This window comes from Ochotona curzoniae, unplaced genomic scaffold, assembly GCF_017591425.1.
Source record: "Ochotona curzoniae isolate NIBS_2020 unplaced genomic scaffold, NIBS_Ocur_1.0 contig_3622, whole genome shotgun sequence".
Lineage (NCBI taxonomy): Eukaryota > Metazoa > Chordata > Mammalia > Lagomorpha > Ochotonidae > Ochotona > Ochotona curzoniae.
The window spans coordinates 2,204,941-2,229,255 of record NW_024465926.1 but is presented as its reverse complement, the minus strand read 5'-3'; the positions used below and the strand labels follow the sequence as shown (position 1 = coordinate 2,229,255).

Sequence of the window (24,315 nt, the reverse complement as noted above, 5' to 3'; positions counted from 1 at the left end):
TAGGCCCCATGACTAACACATTTGAGATGAAGGAGTTTGGTCAGTAAGCAGAGAGCCTGCCCTGGTGCCTGCAGGATGGGCTGCACATTGGCTGCGTCATAGAGAACCTGCCATGGTGCCTGCAGGATGGGCTGCACATTGGCTGCGTCATGGAGAACCTGCCATGGTGCCTGCAGGATGGGCTGCACATTGGCTGCGTCATGGAGAACCTGCCATGGTGCCTGCAGGATGGGCTGCACATTGGCTGCGTCATGGAGAACCTGCCATGGTGCCTGCAGGATGGGCTGCACATCTGGCTACGTCATGGAGAACCCATCATGGTGCCTGCAGGATGGGCTGCACATTGGCTGCGTCATGGAGAACCCGCCATGGTGCCTGCAGGATGGGCTGCACATTGGCTGCGTCATGGAGAACCCGCCATGGTGCCTGCAGGATGGGCTGCACATTGGCTGCGTCATGGAGAACCCGCCATGGTGCCTGCAGGATGGGCTGCACATCTGGCTGCCTTGTTTTGCCTTTTTCGCCTTCATATCAATGGCGATAGAATTGTTTCCTTGTCATTTGTTTTTGTGATGACTCTATATTTGGTTTTGACACACTGGTGTGTCCTTGCTTTTTGTCCTGCAAAGTAGTCATGAAACTATTAAAAGGTATTCTAGGACAATTCTGGGCTTATGTGTGCATTGGCAGTATGGTGGCAAAAGCCTGTGTATGTGTGACTGTAGAGCTGTGTGCCCTGTGCCCTGCTGTAAGAGACCACATGTGGAGGAAATTGGCATTAAAACTGTGCACAACAGAGCTCATGTCATGTGCTTGTTTCTGTAGGTGAGTTGGAGTGTGCAGGTAACACTGGCTACCACCAGCTCTTCCCTGGGCTGTGCCTAGTGGGCGCCTGCCCTGGTGAGGACAGCTCTGGGCTGGTGCGGGGAGGGCCTGACAGAAGCTGGTGTGTTTCTGAGGCCATGCAGTAAAGCTGGTTTCTGTGACTACATTTGGGGGTGTGGACCTTGTAGCCGGAGCTGTGACGAGCATATACTAGGTGACTGAAATCTCCATTCACCTTCCAGCCTCATGGCTGTGTTGTTGTTGTTGTTTTGGAGATTTATTTATTTTTATTACAAAGTCAGATATACAGAGAGGAGGAGAGACAGGAAGATCTTCCGTCTGATGATTCACTCCCCAAATGAGCGCAGTGGCCGGTGGTGTGCTGATCCGGAGCCAGGAGGCAGGAACTTCCTACAGGTCTCCGACATGGGTGCAGCACTCCACAAATGCCTACAGTAGCCAGGATTGGGCCAGGGGCTCCATCTGGGTCTCCCATGTGACTGGCAAGGGTTCAGACAGTTGGGCTCTGTCCCCTACTTTCCCAGGTATGTTAGCCGGGGCTGGTTGTGAACCAGGATTTGAGCTAGGGCTGGTCTTGTAGCGTGGCTCAGTGTTCTCCTGCGCCTCAGGGCCAGCCCCATCCTCTGGGTATTTTGAGTAGTAATTTCCCTTAAATGAGTGTCAAGACAGTACTCATTTGATTGCAGTCTGAAGTGGAAGCCTTCTGGTCTGATCGTTGAACCGAGGAGTGAATCTGTAGTGGTAACCATTGCGGTCACCGGCTTTTAAAGGATGCGTCCGTCTGTAAGTGACCTGGTGTGTAGCGTGCTGTAAGCTTCTTTGGCTATGTGGCTGTTCTGTCCTGTACTTGATCATGGCTTCTCAGAGGCGTCGGGTCAGGCTCAGAGGTTGTGACTTGAGTCCCATGATTGTATGTGGGCTTTTCTGAAGAGCTGATAAAGGAGTAATGTTCACACTTGACCGGCCTGTGGTGGTTCCTCATTGAGAGTTTACGGAGTGAACCAGTGGAGGAAATAGAGAACTGAGCCTGCTTTGAAAGGGAAGGGACTTGTGCAAATCCACTCCCCAGGGCCCCTCAGGAGGCAGGTCTCCCGTGGGGTGCAAATCCACTCCCCAGAGCCCCTCAGGAGGCAGGTCTCCCGTGGGGTGCAAAACCCAACTCTCCTGTAATCTTGCCTCTCACGCTCTGCCGTGGCAAGAAGCTGGTCAGGTGCCAGAGTTGACCCAGGGTTCTTAGATGCTAACTGCTAGACCAGATGCCCAGCTCTGTTGATGTCGGTTTTAATTAGAAAATAAATTCTATTAAAGTGTGTAGACACTGCAGAGATTTAAAATAAAAAGTGTAATTCTCTCAGATCCTTAATGATGTTTCTTTTTCTGCCTTTTTTTTTAAGTTCTGTTTTTAAATTATTACTTGAAAGGCAGAGTCACAGAGGAAAGGAGAAGAGAAGTCTCATTGGTCCATTCGCTGAGTGGCTACAACAGCCGGAGCTGGGCAGTCCATTGCAGGAGCTTCCTCTGGGCTTTCCGTGTGGGTGCAGGAGCCTAAGGGCTTGGGCCTTCTGCTGCTTTCCCAGGCACATCAGCAGGAAGTTGGATCGGAAGTGGAGCAGCCAGGCCCTGAACTGGTGCTCAGGGGCTACTGGCAATGACTTAATTTGCTGAGCCACAGCACCAGCCCCAGTTATTTTATAATGCTGTCTTCGCTAATAAGGTTGTCACTGAGCTGAACTTCGCAGTGTTTTCAGAATCCTGAAGGCATCCACTCGAGTGAGGCTTCTCATTCCTGCCTGGTTTTTACTGTGGAGTGGAGTCAGAGTTCTGGAATTAGAAGTGGCTTATTAGACCCAGTAAACTGGTGATTATAAACACTGTGGAGGCTTCTGGACAGTAAACGTTGTCCAGGAGACTTTTTCTCCTGTTAGATCTTTTGAAGTATTTGTTGTAGCAGCCATGCTCTGTGATTATGGGGTTGTGGTCGGACACTGATGGCCTTTCCCTGGAGGACAGGCCCCTTGGTTCGTGTGGTGTAGTGGGACTCCTGCCATGTGCACGGTGGAGGGGTGGGTAACCCACCTGAATTTTCCTGCATTGTCTCTGAAATTGTATTTTCTTCTTTGCCTGCTGTGGGATGTCAGTGCAGCTGCTTCCCAGCTCAGTCCGCCTCCCAGAGCCCTCCCCTGCCTTCAGCCTCTTGGACTTTAAGAAGATGCAGCGAGGTCTTCCCAGGGCAGCACCTGTCCTGTTGGAGTTAATGTACAGAACCACTTAGAAGGGGTTTCTCTGCTGACTGTTCTGAAGGACCCCAAGATTGGAGAGAGGAGTAGAGGGCTCCCACACGTCACACGGCGGCAGGCTGGTGAGCGGGAACTGCTGGTTTGGGGTCTTCTCTGGTGTGGTGATTGTTCTGTCAGTCAGGGGAGCATCCTGCTGGAGCACATCTACTTACCTGGAGGGTCATTTGTACATTCAGCAAGTACCAAGCAGCTGAGAGTGGAGTGCTGAGTGGGGCCAACATCGCCTCCTGTACAGGGAGCTCACGGGGTCCAGGGAGGCGGACAGCGCCTCATGATGTCGTCACTACGCTGCCTGTGTTGGTCTGTACCCCAGGAAAGAGGACACAGTCTGGGTGGAGGTGATGTGTCAGCTGGGATGTAGCACGTGCGTCAGTGGGGACAGTGTGCAGTCGGAAGAGCGTGTGGTGGCCCTGTGGAGGGAGTGTTTGGGGCACTCCAGAGGAGCCAGGGAGCCCCTGAGGAGGAGCAGCCGGAGGGGCTCCCGAGGGACTCCCCAGTCACTCTTTGTCCAGTGTGCAGGAGGCTAGGGTTGCGTCCGGACTCTGGGGAAGAATTTCCTGGCTTCTCCGCAAGGGCAGAACAGGTGTGGCGTGATCCAGGAGCCGACTATGGAGGGACTGAGGAAGGCAGAGAGTGGCCAAGTGCTGGGGAAGCTTTTCTGGAGAGGTGATTTCTGTGCTGAGCAGCGTGGGGCCATGGGAGCCTCATCCACATGAGGCCACACAGAATAGTTGGCATTGCCTCTTGTGGGGTTGGTGGTGGGACTGTGCAGGTTGAAGTGGTCAGGCAGCAGGCGCAAGGAGCTCTCAGGGCCGGGGGGTCCAGTGCTGCTGCCCCCGATGAGCACGTGTTGTTGGAGTGGGTCCTGCCCGTGTGCTGTGCTCAGGCTCCCTGGGCCTTCCTCCAGATCGGCCCACCTTAGTACCCTGAGCATCTGGAGTCTGGTAGCCCCTTCCTTCGGGGACAGTGAGGGCAGGCAGCTCTGGAGGCCCTTGGCGGACACTGGATCATCAGGGAAGGTGGCTTAGGGATATGGTTCTCTTTTTGGGGGTGTCGGGGAAGGTCACCTTTAAAATCAAACACTTGTCCCCTGATTTTATACCTATAAAATATTAAGGAAAAATACATCCCATGTGAAATTTCAGGGCATCTGTGAGTGTTATCTTTCGGAGTCAGTGTATGTCACAGTGTTTCTTGATCTGGACTCCCACTTCTCACGTCACGCCTGGCTCCTTGACACCCGGACATCCTAGGCGGGACCCTGTGCATGGCACCTGCATGTTTAAGAGCGTCCCTGGCTGTGGGGAGGAGCTCAGCCAGGCTCCTGCTCCTGCGCCCCTGGGGACTCGGGGCTGTGCAGCTTTCTCCTCTTAGCTGTTGAGTACTTGCTCGTAGGTGGGAGTCACCGAATTGTATTTTACATTAGACGAAAGCTTTTGTGTCTCTGCTCTAGCTTTGTAAGTTAACAAGATTTTCAATAATTGAGAGCATAGGAAGAGGACTCCCCCATTGGCTGATTGAGCCGTTCACAGCGAGAGACTGCCTGCTGCAGGCTGAGGCCAGGCTCCCTGGCTGGCTGGGCGGGACACAGTGACAGGAAGCTGGAATCCTTGGTGGAACTGGGACTCAGACCAGCTCGCTCTAGGCAGTGTGGCATGCAGATGTGCTCCCCCAAAATGCTCACCCCAAACACTTTTGCATGCTGCTGCAAGGAAGTTTCGTCGTGGCATCTCAGGTCCACGTGGCTGGCGTGGGAGCAGCCACTCGTGCTCTCGGCCCAGTCCAGGGGGAGCCACTTTTCTGATTCTCCTGAAGCCCAGGGGTTATTTTCTAAGGAGGTGGGGAGCATTTGATATATTTTTTTTCAAGATTAAAATTTTCTATTTGAAAGGTAGATTTTACAGAGAGAGACAGAAAGATCCTGCATTTTCTGTTCGCTCCCTAAATAACCATAATAGCTGAAACCAACGTGGTGGGAAGCCGGGAGCCTCCGCCAGTCTTCCGTGGGGTACAACACCCAAGGACTCAGGCTGGCTTGCTGCTTTCCCAGGAGCATGAGCAGAAAGCTGGACTGGAAATGGAGCAGCAGTATTTGAACTGGTGCCCTATGGGCTTCTGACACATAGAGGCATGTTATGTCATTGTGCCAGCCACCCAACGATATTTTCTAAAAAGAGACCAAAATGGGGCCCGGCGCGGTGGCGCAAGTGGTTGCACGCCCGGGATCCCATATGGGCGCCGGTTCTAATCCCGGCAGCCCCGTTTCCCTTCCAGCTCTCTGCCTGTGGCCTGGGAAAGCAGTCGAGGACGGCCCAAAGCTTTGGGAACCTGCACCCGCGTGGGAGACCCGGAAGAGGCTCCTGGCTTCGGATCAGCATAGTATCGGCCCGTTGCGCTCGCTTGGGGAGTGAATCATCGGACGGAAGATCTTCCTCTCTGTCTCTCCTCTCTGTATATCCACCTTTCCAATGAAAAAATAATAAAAATAAATCTTTAAAAAAAAAAAAAGAGACCAAAATGAAGTAAGTTGCTGACTCTTGGCGTGGGCCTGTCCCAGCCCTTGCTGTTGCAGCCTTTTGTGGGGTAAATCCCTATCTCTGTCACTCTCCCTTTAAAGTTAGTTAAAACAAACAAAAAGCATGTGAGTGCCTGGCGCTATAGCCTGATGGCTAAATCCTCATCTTGCAACCACTGGGCCCCTTTATGGGTACTGGTTCATGTCCCGGCTGCTCTACTTCCCATCCAGCTCCCTGTTTGTATCCTGGGAAAGCAGTCAAGGGGGGCTTAGGGCCTTGGGCTTCTGCGCCTGCAAGGGAGAACCAGAAGAGCCTCCTGGCTTTGGATCGGTTTGTTGTGGCCAGTTGGGGAGTGAGCCAGTTGACAGAAGGTCTTTCATCCTGTGTCACCTTCTCTGAATATCTGCCTTTACAGTAAGGAAATAAAAGCTGTGTTTTACACTGGTGTCCCTGAGTTCAATACCTGTCTCTGGCTTTGGAGTCCTGGCTCTTGCTAGTGCCCACCATGGGACCCTGGTGGCAGGTCACCGCCGGCTCCACCCCACCTTGTGCTGCTGTACACATTTAGGAAGTGAGTCAGCGAGTGGGAGCTGTCTCTGCCATTCACCATGGAATGAATGATTTCCAAGCTTTCTCTAAGGTTTTACAGTATTCTCCTTATTTCTCTTTTACAGGGTTATGGGGTTCTGTTTTATTTTATTTTATTTTAAAGATTTATTTATTTTTATTGCAAAGTCAGATATACAGAAAGAAGGAGAGACAGACAGGAAGATCTTCCGTCTGACGATTCACTCCCCAAGCGACTACAACATCCGGTACTGCACTGATCTGGAGCTGGGAGCCAGGAGCTCCTCTGGGTCTCCCACACTGGCTTTGGGGTGTCTTCCACTGCTTTTCCAGGCTACAAGCAGGGAGCTGGATGGGAAGCGGGGGTGCTGGGATTAGAACCCGCGACCGTATGGGATCCCGGCGCGTTCAAGGTGAGGACTTTCACTGGTAGGCCACTGTGCCGGGCCCGGAAATTATCTTATTTTAATGGATTATTTATTTGAAAGATAGGCAGACCAAGTCATCTGACATAGGTATATATTTCATTTTTTAAAGGTTTATTAATGTATTTGAAAGGCAGAGTTACATAGAGAGAATGAGAGTGTTCTTCCGACTGTTGGTTCATTCCCCAGATGGTGTAATGGCTAGAACTGGGTTGGTTTGAAGCCAGAAACACCTTCCAGATCTCCCATGTGTGTGCAGGGCCCAAGGCTTTGGGCTGTCCTCCACTGCTTTCCCAGGCCACAAGCAGAGTGCTGGATGGGAAGTGGAGCAGCTGGGACTCACTGGTGCACAAACAGGTGCACATTATTCCAGGGAACTGATAGGCACATCATATCTGAGTTACTTGTTTTAGTCTGGGCGGCTTCTCAGCAAGTGCAGTCTGAGTTCAGATGGCAGTAACTGACGCAAGCACTTGCCTTTGCTGGAGTGGCCAGCACATGTGTGCGGTGAGGGCTCCGTGTGCAGAAGCCCCCTCTGCCCAGTCGCTGTCTCCGCAGCTGTGTCGCTGACAGCTGGAGGGAGAGCTTGAGGATTGGCTGCGGTTACATTTTGATTTCTTCCATTGAGCCAGCACGTGGTTTGCCCCTCACTGGTTATTTCCTGTGCTTGGCTACATGTGGGGCCCCATGGCACAAAACTGATGGAGAGCAAGTCATTTCTCCTGGGTGTCTCTGTTGGCAGCTGGCTGCTCGTGCCGCCATCCCTGTGCCATGTCCTTGATGTCATAGCATGATGTCACTGTTTTGCTTATTCCTTGCTCCCGCAATAGGAAGTCCCATGAGGGGAAGGGTTTTTGTCTTACTCGTTCTCGCGTTGGCAGGGTCTGCTGCATGCCAAGTGCATAGCACAGGTTATACGCGTCAAGTGTGAGAACGGTCTGGTGGTCAGCAGTCCCGTTGGGAGTGTGGGACGCTGCCTAGGAGAATCCAGGGATCCTAGGGGGACCCCTGGCAGGCACCAGCTCATGAGGGCCATGTTTCACAGGCCCTGAGTTCTGCTGGGAGTCAGGTTCTGGAGCGGTGGCACCCCAGTGCTCAGCCTGGAGGGGACAGGCTTGAGCAGGGGCACGGTCCTGCCAGAGCCATGTAGCTACAGATTGTGGTGACATTCACAGCAGAGAAGGCACTGTGGTGTTGTCCAGGTGCAGGCTGTGTGCCTGAAGCCTCCGAGTGGCTGAGGGGGCTGCCAGCTTTGATATGTCCTGTCGTGATGTGTCCTGCTGTGTCCCTGACGACGCAGGGCTGCATGTGTATGCTTAGAAAAGCCCTTCCAGTTTCCTGGAAGGACTGAGGAGTATTCACAAGTTACATGCATGCGTGCGAGAAGCAGTGGCCAGGGCTGGTGCGGTGGGGAAGCTGCCGCTAGGGGCGCCTGCATGAGTCTCAGCTCTTGGTTCAGGCTGCTACTGGTGTGCACTCTGGCAGGCAGTGGTTCCTGCCGCCTTGTGGAAGACCTGGTGGAAGTCCTGGCTCCTGGCCCTCTCCAGCTGTTTGCTGACGTTTGCGAAGTGAACTGGGCAGATGTGAGAGCTCTCTCTCTAAAGTAGGAAAATTGAAAGTGATTTTTGACATGGTTTGTATCCATTTTGTGGTTGTCGCTGGTTGGGAATCGTATTGCTGAAAGCTGAAAGGCAGGTGTCTCTAGTTCAATGAAGAGTTTTGGGGTGATGGGGGAGGAATGCTTTGCTAAATGATGGTAAGAAACTAATCTGTGGCTGTTTAAAGCAAAGTATTCTGTTTTGGGATTTTAAAACTGATCAAAACGAAGTTATAACATGAGGCATTTGAGTAATATTGGGAAAGATCTGTTTATAAAATATTTGCCAGTGCTGCCTTGTTTGGTGAAGGGCAGTAATTTCAGCTCCTGCTTGCAAGTGTTGTGGAAGACAGCCATGGTGTTCTTAGCTTGTGTGGGTGGTAAGTGACTAAGGCGCAGGGCAGCTGGCATGTCACAGCTGTGTGGTTGAGTCCTGACGAAGTTACGTAGTATGAGTTCAGAGGATGAAAATGGGTAAGGGCTTTGGACATTCCTTTTTTTTTTTTTTGCAAGTCAGATTTACAGAGAGGAAAGACAGAAAGATCTTCCAGCCACTGTTTTACTCCCCCAAGTGGCTGCAACAGTCGGAGCTGAGCTGACCCAAAGCTAGGAGCCACGAGGTTCTTCAGGTGTCCCACATGGGTGCAGGGTCCCAAGGCTTTAGGTCATGATCGACTGCTTTCCCAGGCCACAAGCAGGGAGCAGCAGGGACGTGAACTGGCGCCCAAATGGGATCCCAGCGGTTGCCTGGTGAGGAGTTAGCCACTGAGCCTTCACACGCTGGGTCAGGGCTTGGATGTTTTGGTGGCTAGACACAGTGAAGCACTTGCACTTGGAATTGAACAGTTGCTCGCTCTTTCTCTTTCTCCCTCTCATTCTCCTCTTTCTCTTTCCTTCTTTAGTATTTACTTATTTTATTGGAAAGGCAGGATTATAGAAAGAAGAGAAAGATCTTCCAGGTCCTGGCGTGGTGGCGTAGTGGCTAAAGGCTTCGCCTAGAACGCATCAGGATCCCAGGTGGGTGCTGGTTCTAATCCCGGTGGCCCCACTTCCCATCCAGCTCCCTGCTTGTGGCCTGGGAAAGCAGTCGACGATGTTTCTCTCTGTCTCTCCTCCTCTCTGTATATCTGCCTTTCCAATAAATAAACAAACAAATCTTAAAAAAAAAAAAAAAAGAAAGATTTTCCATCTGCTGGTTCACTCCGTAAGTGACCAGGCGCTGAGCTGAGCCAGTCTGAATTCAGAAGCCAGGAGTTTCTTCTTGGTTTTCCACAAAGGCTTTGGGCCGTCCTCTACTGCTTTCCTGGGCCCTAAGCAGGGAGCTGAATGGGAAGTGGAGCATTTGGGACTCAAACCAGTGCCTGTATGGGATGCCAGTGCTTGGAGGTGGAAAATTGGCCAGTTGGACCAATGTGCCAGGCCTAGATGTTCATCAGTGTGTCAAGTGCATCTCACATAATTAAGGATTAATGATTCCTTTCCATGTGGGAGGAGCAGCTCTGCTCTGCCCTCTGCTATCTGCATAGGTCTCCTGCACATGGTCATTGGTCTGTAGTGTGGGTGCTGGCTGTTCCTGAAAAGCCTCTGAGCTGCTGAGCGAGACCCGTCGGTCCACACCGCTGACCTCAGAGCTGTGGGCCTGGCCTGTGGTGTGTGAGAACCTGGGTTAGACCACTGCTGGCCATTAGAACTGCTTGTGAGGCAGGTCTTCCAGCTGTTGAATTGAAGAAATGTCTGCCAGGATTGTCAAGCCCCAAGTCGCTGTAAGAGGGGCTTTTCTTTTCTGATTACAACAGTGAACTTGGAAATTTGGATCATGAAGTAAGCTGTGCTTGCATCGCTGAAGTCTCTGGAGGGCATGTCCCAGTAGGTGGTCAGGTGGAACTGACCAGGTGGCATCTGAGCCCTTTGCTGCCAGTGCACCTTACACTCTTCTGCCCACCCTCTCGGGGGAACTCTGTTTTTGCATTAACCAAGGCAGGGCTCAGCGCAATGGGTTAGTGGCTAAATCCTTGCCCTGCTTGTGATCTGGGAAGGTAGTAGAGGACGGCCCAATTATTACCTTGGGACTTTACCTGCATGGGAGACCCAGAAGAAGCTCCTGGCGTCAGATTGGCTCAGCTCCAGCCATTTCGTTCTTTGGGGGGATTGAACCAGCAAATGGAAGATCTTTCTCTGAGTCTTTTCAATGTAAATCTGACTTTCCAATAAAAATAAATACATCTTAAAAAAACAAAGCAGCTCATCCAGGGGAAAATTCTGCAGGTGTTTGCTCAGTTGGGTGGCTGTTCCAGTAGCTACTTCCGCTTGGCAGCTCTGTTGAAGAGCCCCTTGGCAGGGGCAGCACCTGGGAATGGAAAGGCGGGCTTCCTCCTTCACGGTGGTCTCTGAAAAGAACCGCTCTCGTTCCTGGCAGGTGGCTTCGAGTAGTCCAGCATTTGTCAGTTTTGGCAAGTTTCATTAGGAGAGAATTCTGCTGAGCAGATGGCATTGAGAAGTTTTTGGTCCCTGAGTGCTCAGTGTTGATAACCCCAACGGGGTGTGTGTGTGTGTGTGTGTGTGTGTGTGTGTGTGTGTGTGTGTGTATGCGCGTGTGCACACGTGCGCAGGTTGGCACTTGAGTTGTGGTCAGAGGCTGTCAGAAGCCCTAATGGCCAAGCTGGGCACGAGCAACATGAGGGGTATTTGAGTGAGTCAGAGGAGAGTCTGCATTGGTTGGGGAGTGACAGGTGCTCTGGGGGCTTGGGGATGCTTACAAATGCAGAGCGAGGGGGGCGAGGTGTGTGGCTCTGGCCTTGGCCATAGGGCTGTTTTATAGGACAGCTAGCCTGTCCTGAGGCATGATGTCCGATGCATGCAGCAGGGGTTTCCCACTGGGCCCAGAGTCCCTCTGTCTTTTGCCTTAAATCCCTGTCCCTGTCCAGGCAGAGACTGAGAGGCTTTGTTGCATGAGCCAAGGGTGCCTTTCCTAGACTGCCCGTGCTGTCTTGGGGCTGCGCGGCGCGAGGGTCCTCTGGTAGTACCCTATAGCATTCCCTTCACCCCTCCTTTTTTCTTCTATTGTTTTTTTTAAATAGATTTACATCTATTGTTATTGGAAAGGCAGATCTACAGAGAGGAGGAGAGTGCCTGAAAAATGCTGATATTTCCCGAGCACATCTGTGGCTTCCTTCATCCTTGTTCTCCCTTGAGATCTCACGGGGTCAGCCTTGTGCTGTAGTGGCTTCAGTCGCCATCTGCATCACCAGCATTTCAGCTAGGCGCTGGTTCCAGGCCCGGCTGCTCCATGTACCCGAGAAGCTGCTGGAAGATGGCTCAAGTACTTTGTGGGAGACCAATGTAGGCAGACGCTGATCAAACTCCTGGCTTCGTTGTGGCCATTTGGGGAGTGAACCAGTGCATGGAAAATCTGCTCCTCTTTTGTTCCGCATATCAAATTTATGAAAAAAAATTAAAATCTAAAGATGGATTTTCTTCAGCTTGGGAGGTGGATCACATGGTAGTTGCGTTATTTTCCTTTCGGGCAAAGTCGATATTTTATTAGTTCTCTGCTAAGGTTAATTCAGCTATCTTGATGATGTTTGAAAGTATTTTTTTTAATGTTATTTATTGTTTGTATTCAAACGGTATGTTATGGGCCTACTGCAATGGTTCAACTGGCTAATCTTTCCTTTGAAAGTGGCAGGATCCCCTATGGGCGCCGGTTCTGGTCCCCACAGCCCCGCTTCCCATCCAGCTCCCTGCCCGTGGCCTGGGAAAGCAGTGGAGACGGCCCAAAGCCTTGGGACCCTGCACCATGTAGGAGACCCGGAAGAGGCTCTGGGCTGCTCCCGCCTCACGCCGTGATCAGTGGCGTGGTGTTTTTTTACTTCTGTGGTTTATTAGTCGGTTTTATAACATGTCACCATCCCTGAAACGGGCGTTTCTTCTGCCAAGGGACATTTAGGCAAACTGTATACATCAACTTGAAAATCAGTAGATTTGTTGGGTTGGGATACTGCCTGGAGTTCCCTGGTCAGGGTCAGACCAGTGATGTCATGGGCTTTTTTTTTTCTTTTTAAAGATTTATTTATTTTTATCACAAATGCAGATATACAGAAAGAAGAGAGACAGAGAGGAAGATCTTCTGTCCAATGATTCTCTCCCCAAGTGACTACAATGGCCGGCTGCTTCAATCCAAAGCTGGGAGCCAGGAACTTCCTCCAGGTCTCCTGTGTGGGTGCAGGATCCCAAGGCTTTGGGCCGTCCTCAACTGCTTTCCCAGGCCACAGGCAGGGAGCTGGATGGGAAGTGGGACTGCCTGGATTGAACTGGCACTCGTAAGGGATTTTGGAGCATTCAAGGTGAGGGCTTTAGCAGTAGGCCATCGTACTGGGCCCTCCATGGGCCTTTTGCAGCCCTGGGCCAGACTCTCCTGGCCCACCTGGCAGCCTGCTTTCTGTGCCTTGGGAGTCCGTCTGATTTGGATGTTACACAGGGAGGGCCTGACTTTTTTTTCATTGAGGTTTACTGGGTCATTCAGGTTATAGATGATGACATTTTTAAACCTATGGCCTTTTTTTTTCCATGTATTTATTTATTTATTTATTATTTTGACAATCTTTACATAGTTAATTAGGGTAAAAAGGTTCAAGGGCTACAGGAAAGTGGATAAGATTAGTATTTTTCCATATTGTTTCCTTCATGTTTGAAGGGGGGTATTAAGGGAGAAGGCCCACCCAATTTCCTACCCTCCCCAGGTCCCGGATGTAGGGTATGCTCTGAGGTTCTTGCTCAAGTGGTTTTGATATTTCAACAGTTATGAATCGCTGCCAATCTTGCCACTCCAAGCACTATGAGGTCTTTGAAAAATCCACTGATTGACATAGTCCATCATAGCTGAGATGGTTGATTGACCTGTTCTGTCTTCTCTCTTTTCTTGGTTAGGGTTCTGAGTCCAGCCTTTAGATTAGGAGGATCTCCAAAGAAACTTTGTCTGAGGTGTTCTCAAACCAGATTCTTGTATGTGCTAGCAAGTACAGGGCCCGGCACAGTCCATCGCCCTGATCAGCTGGTGGTTGTAATTGCTGGGTTGGTTCTGTTTTCACTCCTGACTTCCACTGGAACCAACGGGTATTGCAGTCCAGCCTGGTTCTGCCCAGCACATACTTGGCCCTCACATAAACCAGTGGGAGCTGCAGCCCAGTTGGAGCGACCTACAATAACCCCCACCAGGCCTGCCCCCTACCCTGGGTTGGCAGTATGTGTAGCAGTAATCCAGTCTGTCCCACACCCCATTCCACCCCAGCCACTGTCTTAGTTTTATGCCCTCCCGTGGAAGTGGTAACCCAAGAGGGATGAGCCCACTATTTCCCTCCCAGGCCTCTCCCACTCCCAGATTATGCACTCTCCAGATAGTTCTGTGGTTTAACTTGACAGAACTGGCCCCCAGTGCCAGCTTCTTCCAGCTGATGCTGTAGCTAAGCCCAAACAACCCTTACCCACTCTAATTTTGTTTGCACCAGTAGGAATAATCAGCCCAGCCTGGCTTTTCCCTGGTCTAGTCCACATGAGGCGCACAGGTGTGGTAGCCCTGCCTAGTCTGGTCTGCCCTATCCCAGCTCACGCTCTCCAGCGGGAGTAGCTGTCCAGGAAAGGAACCCTCCCTTATTCCCCTGCCGGCCCTGCCCCCTCCCTTCCTTGTTCTCACGCTGGTTGGGCACTGCGGTCCCATCCTGTACAGGCAACCTCACCGCGGCATTCCGTATTGTGCACTAGACTTTGTTGTGACCGAACCTGGCTCCACCCACACTGGTGCTTGGATTTGCCGGTGGATGACGTGGACAAATTCAGCTTGGTCTTCTCCCAACCCCTGCCAATTGTATGCCAGTGGGTAACTTTTCATGGCCTGTTCTGGGCTGTTTCCTATCATGTTTCTTGCGCTTACCTGTCAGGTCTGTGTCCTGCCAGAGGAGTTGCCCAGGCTCCTCCATCAGAACCTCTCCCAATGCCAGGTTTCACGCTTACCAGTGGGTCCATGAGCCAGCCCTACCAGTCCACCTCCTGTCATAGCAGGAACTGTGGCTTTTCCTGACTGGCCTTCAACCCAATCTGGTTCTTGCTATTGGATATTTCAGCTCAGCCATAACCTATGGCCTTTTTTGTATGTCATTTATTTGAAAGGCGGAGTTACAGAGAAGGGGAATAGCGGTCTGTCATCCACTGTTCACTACCTGAGCAGCTGTAGCAGCCAGCGGGCTAGGCGAGGCTGAGGCCGGGAGCTCTGTCCCAGTTCCAAACCCAAACTTGTGTTTCCTTATCCCTGTTAGCTCCCAGACATTGTTTGGAGGGGGCAGGAAACTGGTACTGTACCATCCAGCACACTGGGGAAGCCGACTGTCTCGCCTTGCTTCCTCCTGATGAGCTCCCTGCGGTGGCTGTCTCGCTCCCGCCCAGTTTCTTTTGGTAAAGGATTCTGTACTTGTTTGAAAAGGCAGATTGGCCAAGCCAGTGTGCTTCCATCTGTTAGCTTGTTCTCCACGTGACCGAGCCAGGATCTCCACTCTGGCCTCCCAAGCACCGCGGCTGTCATCCTGCAGCCTTCCCAGCACCCCAGAAGGAAGCTGGGTCGGACAGAGCAGCTCCTGTTGGGGGTATGGGTGTCACACTGTGCCACAGGGCTGCTCCCCGGTGTCCAGCGTCTGTGTAGACTTGCGCAAGTGCATGGACAGACTCTGAGACGCTGTTTCTGATTTTGCTGTTTGCTTACAGTTTGAGTAGATTCCAGAAATGATTTACTGGGCAGTTTTGCTTCCTCCCTGCCCTGAGAACCTGTTGGTACCTGTTCACCTTGTCAGTAAAACTGAGCACTGCCCCTTTGTCTCATTTCTGGCTTCCAGCCCACAGTCACTGCCGCTGTGGTTCCCGTACCTACTGCCAAGCCTAGCACCAGCAGATTCGCAGGGATTTCTTAATGGCTGAATGGCAGCTTGCTTGTGGCAACCTAGACCTGCTAACTCTTCTTCCAGCTCCTGTGTGTGCTCTTTGTAACCAGTTGTTTTCTGTGGAGTCAGAGCCCACGAGGACCATGTCTGTCCAGGCGTATGAGGGTCAGTAGTCATGCTCGATTGCATTGTCAGATGTGAAAGTTAAGCATATCTGTAAAGCCTGATAATCTTTCTCTGTGGGATTTCCCTTCTTCCATTTTGAACCGAGTTTTCTGCTTTGTCTTAGTATGTTTTTCATGCAGGGCCCGTCTCCAAGGGTCTGCGTGTTCATGGCCGGACTCGCAGCACGCCGTGTCAGCCCGGGCTGTCTTGACGCTGTATAGGGAAGGCTCAGTAGTATTTGCTTTTTTGTAATCGAAAATGCTATCCTTGGGAATGAATTTGCCGTCAGTCTGCAAAAACAAGGTTTCTGGGTGATGAGGCCATATGTTTGCTAGGATGGGTAACTTTTCTTTCTGAGTGTGTGTAATTTGTGTATTTTCTCTGACCAGTAACTCTTTTCTTTCCCCTTCAGTATATTTTTGGAGACTTTAGTCCTGACGAATTCAATCAGTTCTTCGTGACTCCTCGCTCTTCAGTGGAGGTAAGAAATGGTTCTAGGGAGGGGCTCGCACTGGTCGTGTGCAACTAAGAATTCCAGTGTTTTGCACATGGAGAGATTGATGGCATTGTGAGCCTGCTGGCAGTTGTTGGGCTCATTTGCCTTGGTGGCCCAGAGGGAGAAGACAGGGTGGACACTGCTGGGACCTCCCGCCCCAGGGCCAAGGCCTCTGCTAGAGCTGTCAGGAAAGGCTTTGCTGTGGCGGGGGTGAATTGGGGGGCAGGTGGTCACTGTCACAGTATCAGGTCATGCTGACTCGCCATTGGCCATGCTGGTGGTTATAATTACTCAGTGCCGATAGTTGTGCCTTTGGTATTTGCCTTTGGTCAGTGCTGGGGCTTCGGATCCAGCTCCCTGCTGGTGAAAGCAGCGGAGGACAGCCTGCCGCTGGTCCTCCACCTGCGGGAGACCCGCGAGACTCCCTGGCTCGGCTCCGCCATTGCAGCCATTTGAGGGTCGCCCTAGTACATGGAACACCTCTATCCCTAGCCATGCATAAATAAATTAAATGTTGGAGTGCCCCGTGTCCCTTTGTGAATTCCCAGGGCTCCACCCCTGGAGGCTTTCTTGCCAACCCCGGCACCTTCCTGGTCAGCTGCTGCTCAGTGGTATTGTAAGAGTTCCTGCTGAGGTTATGACTGGAATCCTCACAGCCTTTGTCAATGCACCGTGCTGTGGGTGCTCCTCTTCTCTCTGAGTGCTCCTCTTCTCTCTGAGTGCTCCTCACCTCTCACTGAGTGCTCCTCACCTCTCACTGAGTGCTCCTCTTCTCTCTGAGTGCTCCTCACCTCTCACTGAGTGCTCCTCTTTTCTCTGAGTGTTCCTCACCTCTCACTGAGTGCTCCTCACCTCTCACTGAGTGTTCCTCATCTCTCACTGAGTGCTCCTCTTCTCTCTGAGTGCTCCTCACCTCTCACTGAGTGCTCCTCACCTCTCACTGAGTGCTCCTCTTCTCTCTGAGTGCTCCTCACCTCTCACTGAGTGCTCCTCACCTCTCACTGAGTGCTCCTCTTCTCTCTGAGTGCTCCTCACCTCTCACTGAGTGCTCCTCACCTCTCTTGAGTATTCCTCACCTCTCTGAGTGCTCTTCTCCTCTCACTGAGTGCTCCTCTCCTCTCTGAGTGCTCTTCTCCTCTCTGTGAGTGCTCCTTTCCTCTCACTTAGTGCTCCCCACCTCACTGAGTGTTCCTCACCTCTCACTGAGTGCTCCTCACCTCTCTGAGTGCTCCCCACCCCTCTCTGAGTGTTCCTCACCTCTCACTGAGTGCTCCTCACCTCACTGAGTGCTCCTCTCTTCTCACTGAGTGCTCCCCACCTCACTGAGTGTTCCTCACCTCTCACTGAGTGTTCCTCACCTCTCTGTGAGTGCTCCTTTCTTCTCACTGAGTGCCCCTCACCTCTCTGAGTGCTCCTCACCCCTCTCTGAGTGCTCCTCACCTCTCTGTGAGTGCTCCTCACCTCTCACTGAGTGCTCCTCACCCCTCTCTGAGTGCTCCTCACCTCTCACTGAGTGCTCCTCACCTCTCTGAGTGCTCCTTTCCTCTCACTGAGTGCTCCTCACCTCTCTGAGTGCTCCTCACCCCTCTCTGAGTGCTCCTCACTTCTCTGTGAGTGCTCCTCACCTCTCACTAAGTGCTCCTCACCCCTCTCTGAGTGCTCCTCACCTCTCACTGAGTGCTCCTCACCTCTCTGAGTGCTCCTTTCCTCTCACTGAGTGCTCCTCACCTCTCTGAGTGCTCCTCACCCCTCTCTGAGTGCTCCTCACCTCTCTGTGAGTGCTCCTCACCTCTCACTGAGTGCTCCTCACCCCTCTCTGAGTGTTCCTCACCTCTCACTGAGTGCTCCTCACCCCTCTCTGAGTGTTCCTCACCTCTCACTGAGTGCTCCTCATCTCACTGAGTGCTCCTCACCTCTCTGAGTGTTCCTCACCTCTCACTGAGTGCTCCTCACCTGAGTGCTCCTCATCTCACTGAGTGCTCCTCACCTCTCTGAGTGCTCCTTTCCTCTCACTAAGTGCTCCTCACCTCTCACTCAGCTCCCACATTGTGCCCAACTGGGCACCATCCAGACGTGAGCCTGTTGTTTTCACGCGTCTGTTGGCCGTGCAGCTTCCTCTTCTGCTGATGAGCGTTTTCTCCATGGCGTGTTTTAAGTCACGTGGCTTGTCTTTTATCTTGTTATTATTTTTTTGTCTGAGTTATGGGATTAATAACCGCTGGCACTGCTTGTGACACAAGAACTTTGCATGTCACATACTGCACTATTTTTTTGTCTTTTGCTGAATAAGGGGAGCCCATTTAAAAAAAGATTTATCTGTCTATCTGTTTTCGGAAAGTCAAATATACAGAGAGGAAAATCTCCCATCCATTGATTCACTCCCCAAGTGACCACAACAGCCAGAGCTGAGCTGATCCAAAGCTGGGAGCCTCAAGCCTCTTCCGGGTCTCCCATGCGGGTGCAGGGTCCCAAGGTTTTGGGCCGTCCTTGACTGCCTTCCCAGGCCCAAGCAGGGAGCTGGATGGGAAGCATCCGGGATTAGAACCGGCGCCCATATGGGATCCTGGAGCATGCAAGGTGAGGACTTTAGCCACTATGCTACCACACTGAGCCCAGAGGAACTCATTTTTTAATTTTTTTAAAGATTTTTATTTATTTATTGGAAAGTCAGATATACAGAGAGGAGGAGAAACAGAGAGGAAGATCTTCCATCTGTTGATTCACTCACCAAGTGAGCGCAATTGCCGATGCTATGCCGATCCGAAGCCAGGACCCAGGAACTTCCTCCAGGTCTCCCACACGGCTACAGGGTCCCAAGGCCTTGGGCCATCCTCGACTGCTTTCCCAGGCCACAAGCAGGGAGCTGGATGGGAATTGGAGCTGCCGGATTAGAACCAGCGCCCATATGGGATCTCGGCATGCCGCTGGGCCCGGGGAACTCATTTTTAACTTTAATGTCAAATGTACTCATTTTTTTTTCTCTGCATGATTTGTGAGTGTTTAGTTTTAAGAAATATCTTTAAGTAAGTCTTTCCTTCCCTGTGGGAAGTGAAGGCGTTCGTTGTGCCGTCCCTCTTTCTGACAGCACACCTGAGTGTGCGGAGGGGGTGTGAGAATCAGTGAGCAGCCGGGGGGCACCTGCACAGGGGCAGAGATGGCCTTCTCTACGCTACGGTTGGTGTGATTTGGGAACTGAGTAACAAGTAGAGTCACTCCGGGTACTGCATACATCTTTTCCATCCCCATGAAATGGTGCCTGGCCAGAGGATGCCTGGCTGCACGGTGCCTGGCCAGAGGGTACCTGGCTGCACGGTACCTGGCAGTGGTGGTGATGAGATGCGTTTGGCCTCCACCTGCAGGTGAGCTCATTGCTGCCCATCCGCGCGTGCACCTCCCTGCTGTGTGGCCATGACCTGAGTTAGAGCCCAGCCCTGCTCTGTGCTTCCTGTCAGTTATTAGAAACGCGGTCAAGCATTTTTCTCTTTTATCTGGATCCAAGAATGGATAAAAACAAAATTAAGAAATGTAAGGTTTTCAGGTGGACAAGTGTTGTACTTCCTGCAAGAACGCTCCTCCTTTCATTTGAGAACTTGATCTTGCAGTTGGCAGCTGCCCTGGGCGTGGCCGCAGGTGTCTGTGCCCTCAGGAAGTGACTTAACATTTCTGGGCATCCATTTCAATTTGGGCTTCGTTTGTGAAGGGTTAGTAATGCTAGGTATCTGAGTGCTCCCCTGTAGTGAGTGCTTTTTCCTTGTTAGATAAATTGAGGTGGTTTGTGCTTTCCTAGTTCTCCATTTATGTTATTGTGTTAAGAAGTTACCAGGAGAAAGAGTTGTAATGAAATGTCACCATTGTTGAATGGCACGCATTGAGGTTTAACATGCAAATCTGTCCATTCCTTATGCAGCTTCCGCCCTATGGTGGGACAGTGCTGTGTGGCAGCCGGGCTGCGGATGAACCACCTGATGGTAAGCCACTTCTCCCGGGGATTCCCTGCCGCACGCATTCAGCCACCTGAGCTGGGTGGGCTGGCTGCCCCCAGTGCTCATCCGGACCTCAGATATGTATTTCCTTGGAGCTTCAAGCCTGAGCCACTGAGTCACTGTGACTGCTGAGTCCATTTTAAAGCCAGTGGGGTCCCTCACAGTGCCAGGTGTGCATCTGGCCTCTGGCAGTGCTCAGCATAGCAGGCTCACATGCTCCTAAGTTGTCTCTGAGCTGTCCCTGGGGCCAAGGCAGGCGCACAACCGTGCTCCCTAGCTGCCGCTCAGAGAGCCGGGGCCAGCTGGGGGAAGCGTCGTTCCTGCCTGGCTCATTCACTGTGTTGGCTGCTGCTCTGGTGGTCCCTGGCACTGGCCTGGAGCTGGACACTGAGGTCCATGGTCGCGAGGCAGTTGCACCTGTCTCGGATGTTTTTCAGTCCAGATTGCTCTCATGGCCCTGGCAGGCTTCTGAGAAGCTGCACGCTGAGCATTTGCCCTGGGAGCTAGAGAACTGGACTCCGTATGGGGTGGGCGTGGCCAGATTGGTGAGAGAAATCTTCACTGTAGTTACGTTTAAATACGTCCCTTGAGGACATTAGCCATATTCCTGGCTGTAGCTACAGTTATCAGCAGCTTCCTGAGAAACGAATGCTGTGTCATACAGAAAGAGCAGGTGTAATCGTAGTTAGGGCAAGCAGTAAAAGACTCCTAGTCCCTGGGCGCTGGGCTCCTGAGCTGCTGCCCCGCTGTGTGAGGGACCCACTGCCCCCGTGCAGGCTGGCGGTAGGCTGGCTGGTAGGCTGGCTGCAAGCGTTCCTTCTCTGCTCCCCACCTCCACACGGTGGCGCCACCACTCCTGGTCCCTCCACCCTGGTGCTGTCCCTTCCCAGTCACTGCTTTCCTGGCTCTTCCCTCAAATCCATGTTGTGTTTTGCAGAGAAACCAGCTGGAGTCGGCTGCCTGCTTGCTAAGGCAGCAGGCCCCTTTTCTCAGAAGCCCCAGTCCCCGTTGCCTAGGCTCTCTCCTGGCCTGGGGCACAGCATCCGGGGGATGGGTGATCGCAGAATGTGAGACAGATGGGTGGCCCTGGGTGTAGTAATAATCCATTGTCTTTGGTGATTTTCTCTTCTGTTGGGGCTTTGGGTGTAAGCTTTGCCTTGTTCTTGGGGATCACGTCTGTTGTCCAGGGACTCTGTGCTGTTTGGAGCTAGAGTCTCCTTCCCCAGGCCCTGGGGCTCAGGACGCTGCCCCCTCGTCTTTTCTTCTGCAAGGAGGTGCTGTGCTCTGGGTGTTAGGATTCCTTTCTTGAAATGTGTCCCTTCAGAACAGATGAATCACCTGCCTAGCCTGCAGTCGTGTGTTACAAATACACTCTGAGGATTACTCCCAGTCCTTAACTTCAGGTATAAGGCGCCCTGGAGGCGGGGCATCTGGTGACTCAGCTGATTGGGTGCTGCCCCTCCTGTCTGAGATGGCAGCATGAAGCATGCCCGTGTCGCTGTGACTGGAATGCCGGGGGTGGCCATGCAGTCCCAGTCTTGAGCTTCTGTCCTAGTCTGTTGGAGAGGGTGCCCCTGCCCTGGCCTGGGAGTTGTTGGAGTGGACCTGGCCGTGGATCTCGTACGGCAGGCTGTTTGTGCAGCAACGCCCCCCAGCCTGGCAGCGAGCGCCCACTGCCATGCCTGAGGCCGTTCCGGGAGGGGTTTCCACGCTGTTGGCTTCCTACTGTAGCACCCTTGGTATTGTGTCTGCCCAGAGGCCAGGATTCACCCAGGCTTCCGGTTTCCATGTCTGCACGTACACGCGGTTTGCAGTTAGGATTTCAGCAAGGAGGTGAGAGTGCACGCTTCTCAGCGCTGCTCACTGATGGCGTTTTCTGTGAACCGTTTCTCCTTCCCAGGACAAGACTTTCAGAGAATTGAGTTTGGCGTCAACGAGGTCATGGAGCCCGGTGGTTCTGTGCCAAGAGCCCCCAGCTGCAGCATCGCGAGCACACTGAACCCTCAGGCTCCCGAGTTCATTCTCGGGTGTCCGGCTTCCAGCAAGAGCCCCGAGGACACAGACAAGGAGGTTAGCTACAGCACTGCCGGCTGCCCATCCCTGGATCCTGCCCTGGCTCGCGGTCCTCAGCTGGAGGCAGATGCTTGGGAAAACGATGGTGGCCCTGGCGGTCTTGGACAGAGGGAGCGCAAAAAGAAGAAGAAACGGCCTCCTGGATACTACAGTTACTTGAAAGATGGTGGTGAGGCTGGTGTTTCCACCGGAGCCCTACTCAACGGCCACGCCGACTCCACGCTCCCAGACAGCGTGGGCCCAGAGGATGCTGAATTTATGGGCGAGATGCTCCCACCGCTCACGGCCAGGACTTGTCCCAGCCCTCAGAACTCCACAGACTGTGTCGGTGACACTGTGCCAGGCGGCCCTTTCCTTGGGGTGCTGGGCGGCGACACCAGGACTGCAGGGCAGCCCGAAGGGCACCAGGGGACTGCTTGTGAACAGTCGTGCCTGCCTGTGGAGGCTGGCAGAGACAGCCTTGGAAGGACAGCGGGGGGTCAGCCCTATCCTGGTACTGAAGCTACTGAAAATAGACAAATACTTGAATCGCTGGGGGAAGGCCCAGCTGCCAACGGGCTGGAGGTGCACGCTGGCGGGGACATGGACTCAGACGCAGCCACGGCCGAGAGCTCTTGTCCCTCTGCCGACTGTGCTGTGTCTGTGGCGGGCGCCACTGCTGCCAGCCAGCCCGCCAAGTCCTGGGCCAGTCTCTTCCGTGACTCTAAGCCCTCTCCCTCCTCGCCTGTGGCCTATGTGGAAGCCAAGTATTCCCCGCCTGCCACGTCCCCGCCGGTCTCTGAAAAGCAGGTTGAAGTCCAAGAAGGACTTGTTCCAGTGTCAGAGGATCCTGTAGCCATGCAAATTGCAGGTATAGTTAACAGGTGCCCGTCACAGTGAAAGCGCCAGGAGTCTCTGGGTGAGGAATTGCAGAATGTCTGTGCTTGAAGGGCCTGGCTGTTAGGATGGATTCCTGAAGAATGTCAGGATGTAGTGACTGACCTTTGTTTTGAGGGAAAAATCTGAGTTTCTGATGAGCCCTGTTCTTTTGGCAAGCCACGTATCCATTTTGTGCATTTCTGATCTAGTGACTGTTCCACTGGTATGTGGAGTGCCCCTGTGCCCTGCGGGGCCAGCCGTCAGCTGCTGTGGACAGGATGAGCACCACCCCGTGTCTTTTTCATATTCAGATACAAGGAGTCATTTTATGAGTAACGTAGAGCTTTTCCTTTGCTCAGTACCTATTTTATATTGTATTTGTATTGAGCAATTAGATTTCATTCAGCTTTTAGCACACCCGAGTCAGCTATTAACAGGAAAAGAGAAATGATGAGTTCAGCCAAAGTTAAAATTTTATTTTGAAGTGTTAAGCATCTGAAGTGAGAGCAGTCTCCAATAACAATACAGAGCTGCCTAGTTCCAGGCTATTTGTAAGTGAAAGAAAGAGCTAGGAGTACAGAGTTTCTTAATTCACAGCTTGGTAAGAGGAACCCCAAGTTGGGAGCTGTGTGCACCCCAGAAGCAGAAGCTCACTCCCCAGGAGCTTCTCTGGGTGGCTGGGCTCCCTCCAGGGCCCCTCCGGCGACTGTGCAGCCAGGGCAGGACCAGGGCCCCTTCAGAGACAGGATGGCTTTGGGTCACAGTAGAATGACAATGTGCAGTTTTTTCCAAAAAGAGCTTTTATGTCTATACAAAATGTAATGTTCTGAAGTTCTAAAATGAGAAAGTAGTCAGTAGGCTGTGCAGCTGTTTGGTCTTCACATGCAAGCATTTTAATTTTGTATTTTATTTTTTAAAGATTTGTTTTATTTGAAATGCAGAGTTATAGGCAGACAGAGAGAGCTCTCCCAGCCTCTGCTTTGGGAACTAGCTGGTCGCACTGGTCAGGACTGAGCCCCTCCAGGAAGGGGCCAGGAGTTTCCTCTGAGTTCTTGGGTGGCCGGGTAGGTGGAGGGGTCCAAGCACTTGGGCCATCCTCTGCTGCTTTCCCAGCTGGGATTTGAAGCAGTGCCCTGTGGGTGCTGGTGCTGCAGGCAGAAGCTTACCGTGCTGTGTCACTGTGGTAAATCCTACAGGTTTCTTAATGCGCCAAAGCGTCAATGATTTTAAGCAGCTTTTAACTAAGCGAAATTCTAGTTCTCTTGGAAGATGTGTTGGTGGTAGGACAGTAGGTTCTAACTGGTTCTCTCGTGGTTAACATTCTGTGTGTTAACTTTGGGGAAAGAGGGAGACAGGAACAGTGCCGACACCAGATCCATTCTTTCAAATCAAGTTCTTTGATTTTCAGCTGCCTTCATTTCTGGATCATTTTTTCTATCACTGAGTCTGCTTAGTAAATGCCAGCCAATTTTTGTATAACCAGAAGTCTAAAACAAATTAGAGAGACAAAATCACTTTAGAGGCAGCGGCGGTGCACTCTGGCCGAGTCTTTAGCACGCCTGGACCTTG

The 24,315-nt window shown here is 52.2% G+C and overlaps 1 protein-coding gene across 1 annotated transcript in view; it reads left to right on the top strand.

Moving 5' to 3' along the window:
• USP10 (ubiquitin specific peptidase 10) overlaps positions 1-24,315 on the top strand; it is a 50,570-nt gene that overhangs the window by 4,369 nt on the left and 21,886 nt on the right. Inside the window, exons 2-4 of the mRNA XM_040982286.1 lie at positions 15,749-15,817; positions 19,740-19,800; positions 21,716-22,738. Coding sequence (XP_040838220.1) covers positions 15,749-15,817; positions 19,740-19,800; positions 21,716-22,738 — 1,153 coding nt within the window. The remainder of the gene's footprint in view (positions 1-15,748; positions 15,818-19,739; positions 19,801-21,715; positions 22,739-24,315) is intronic.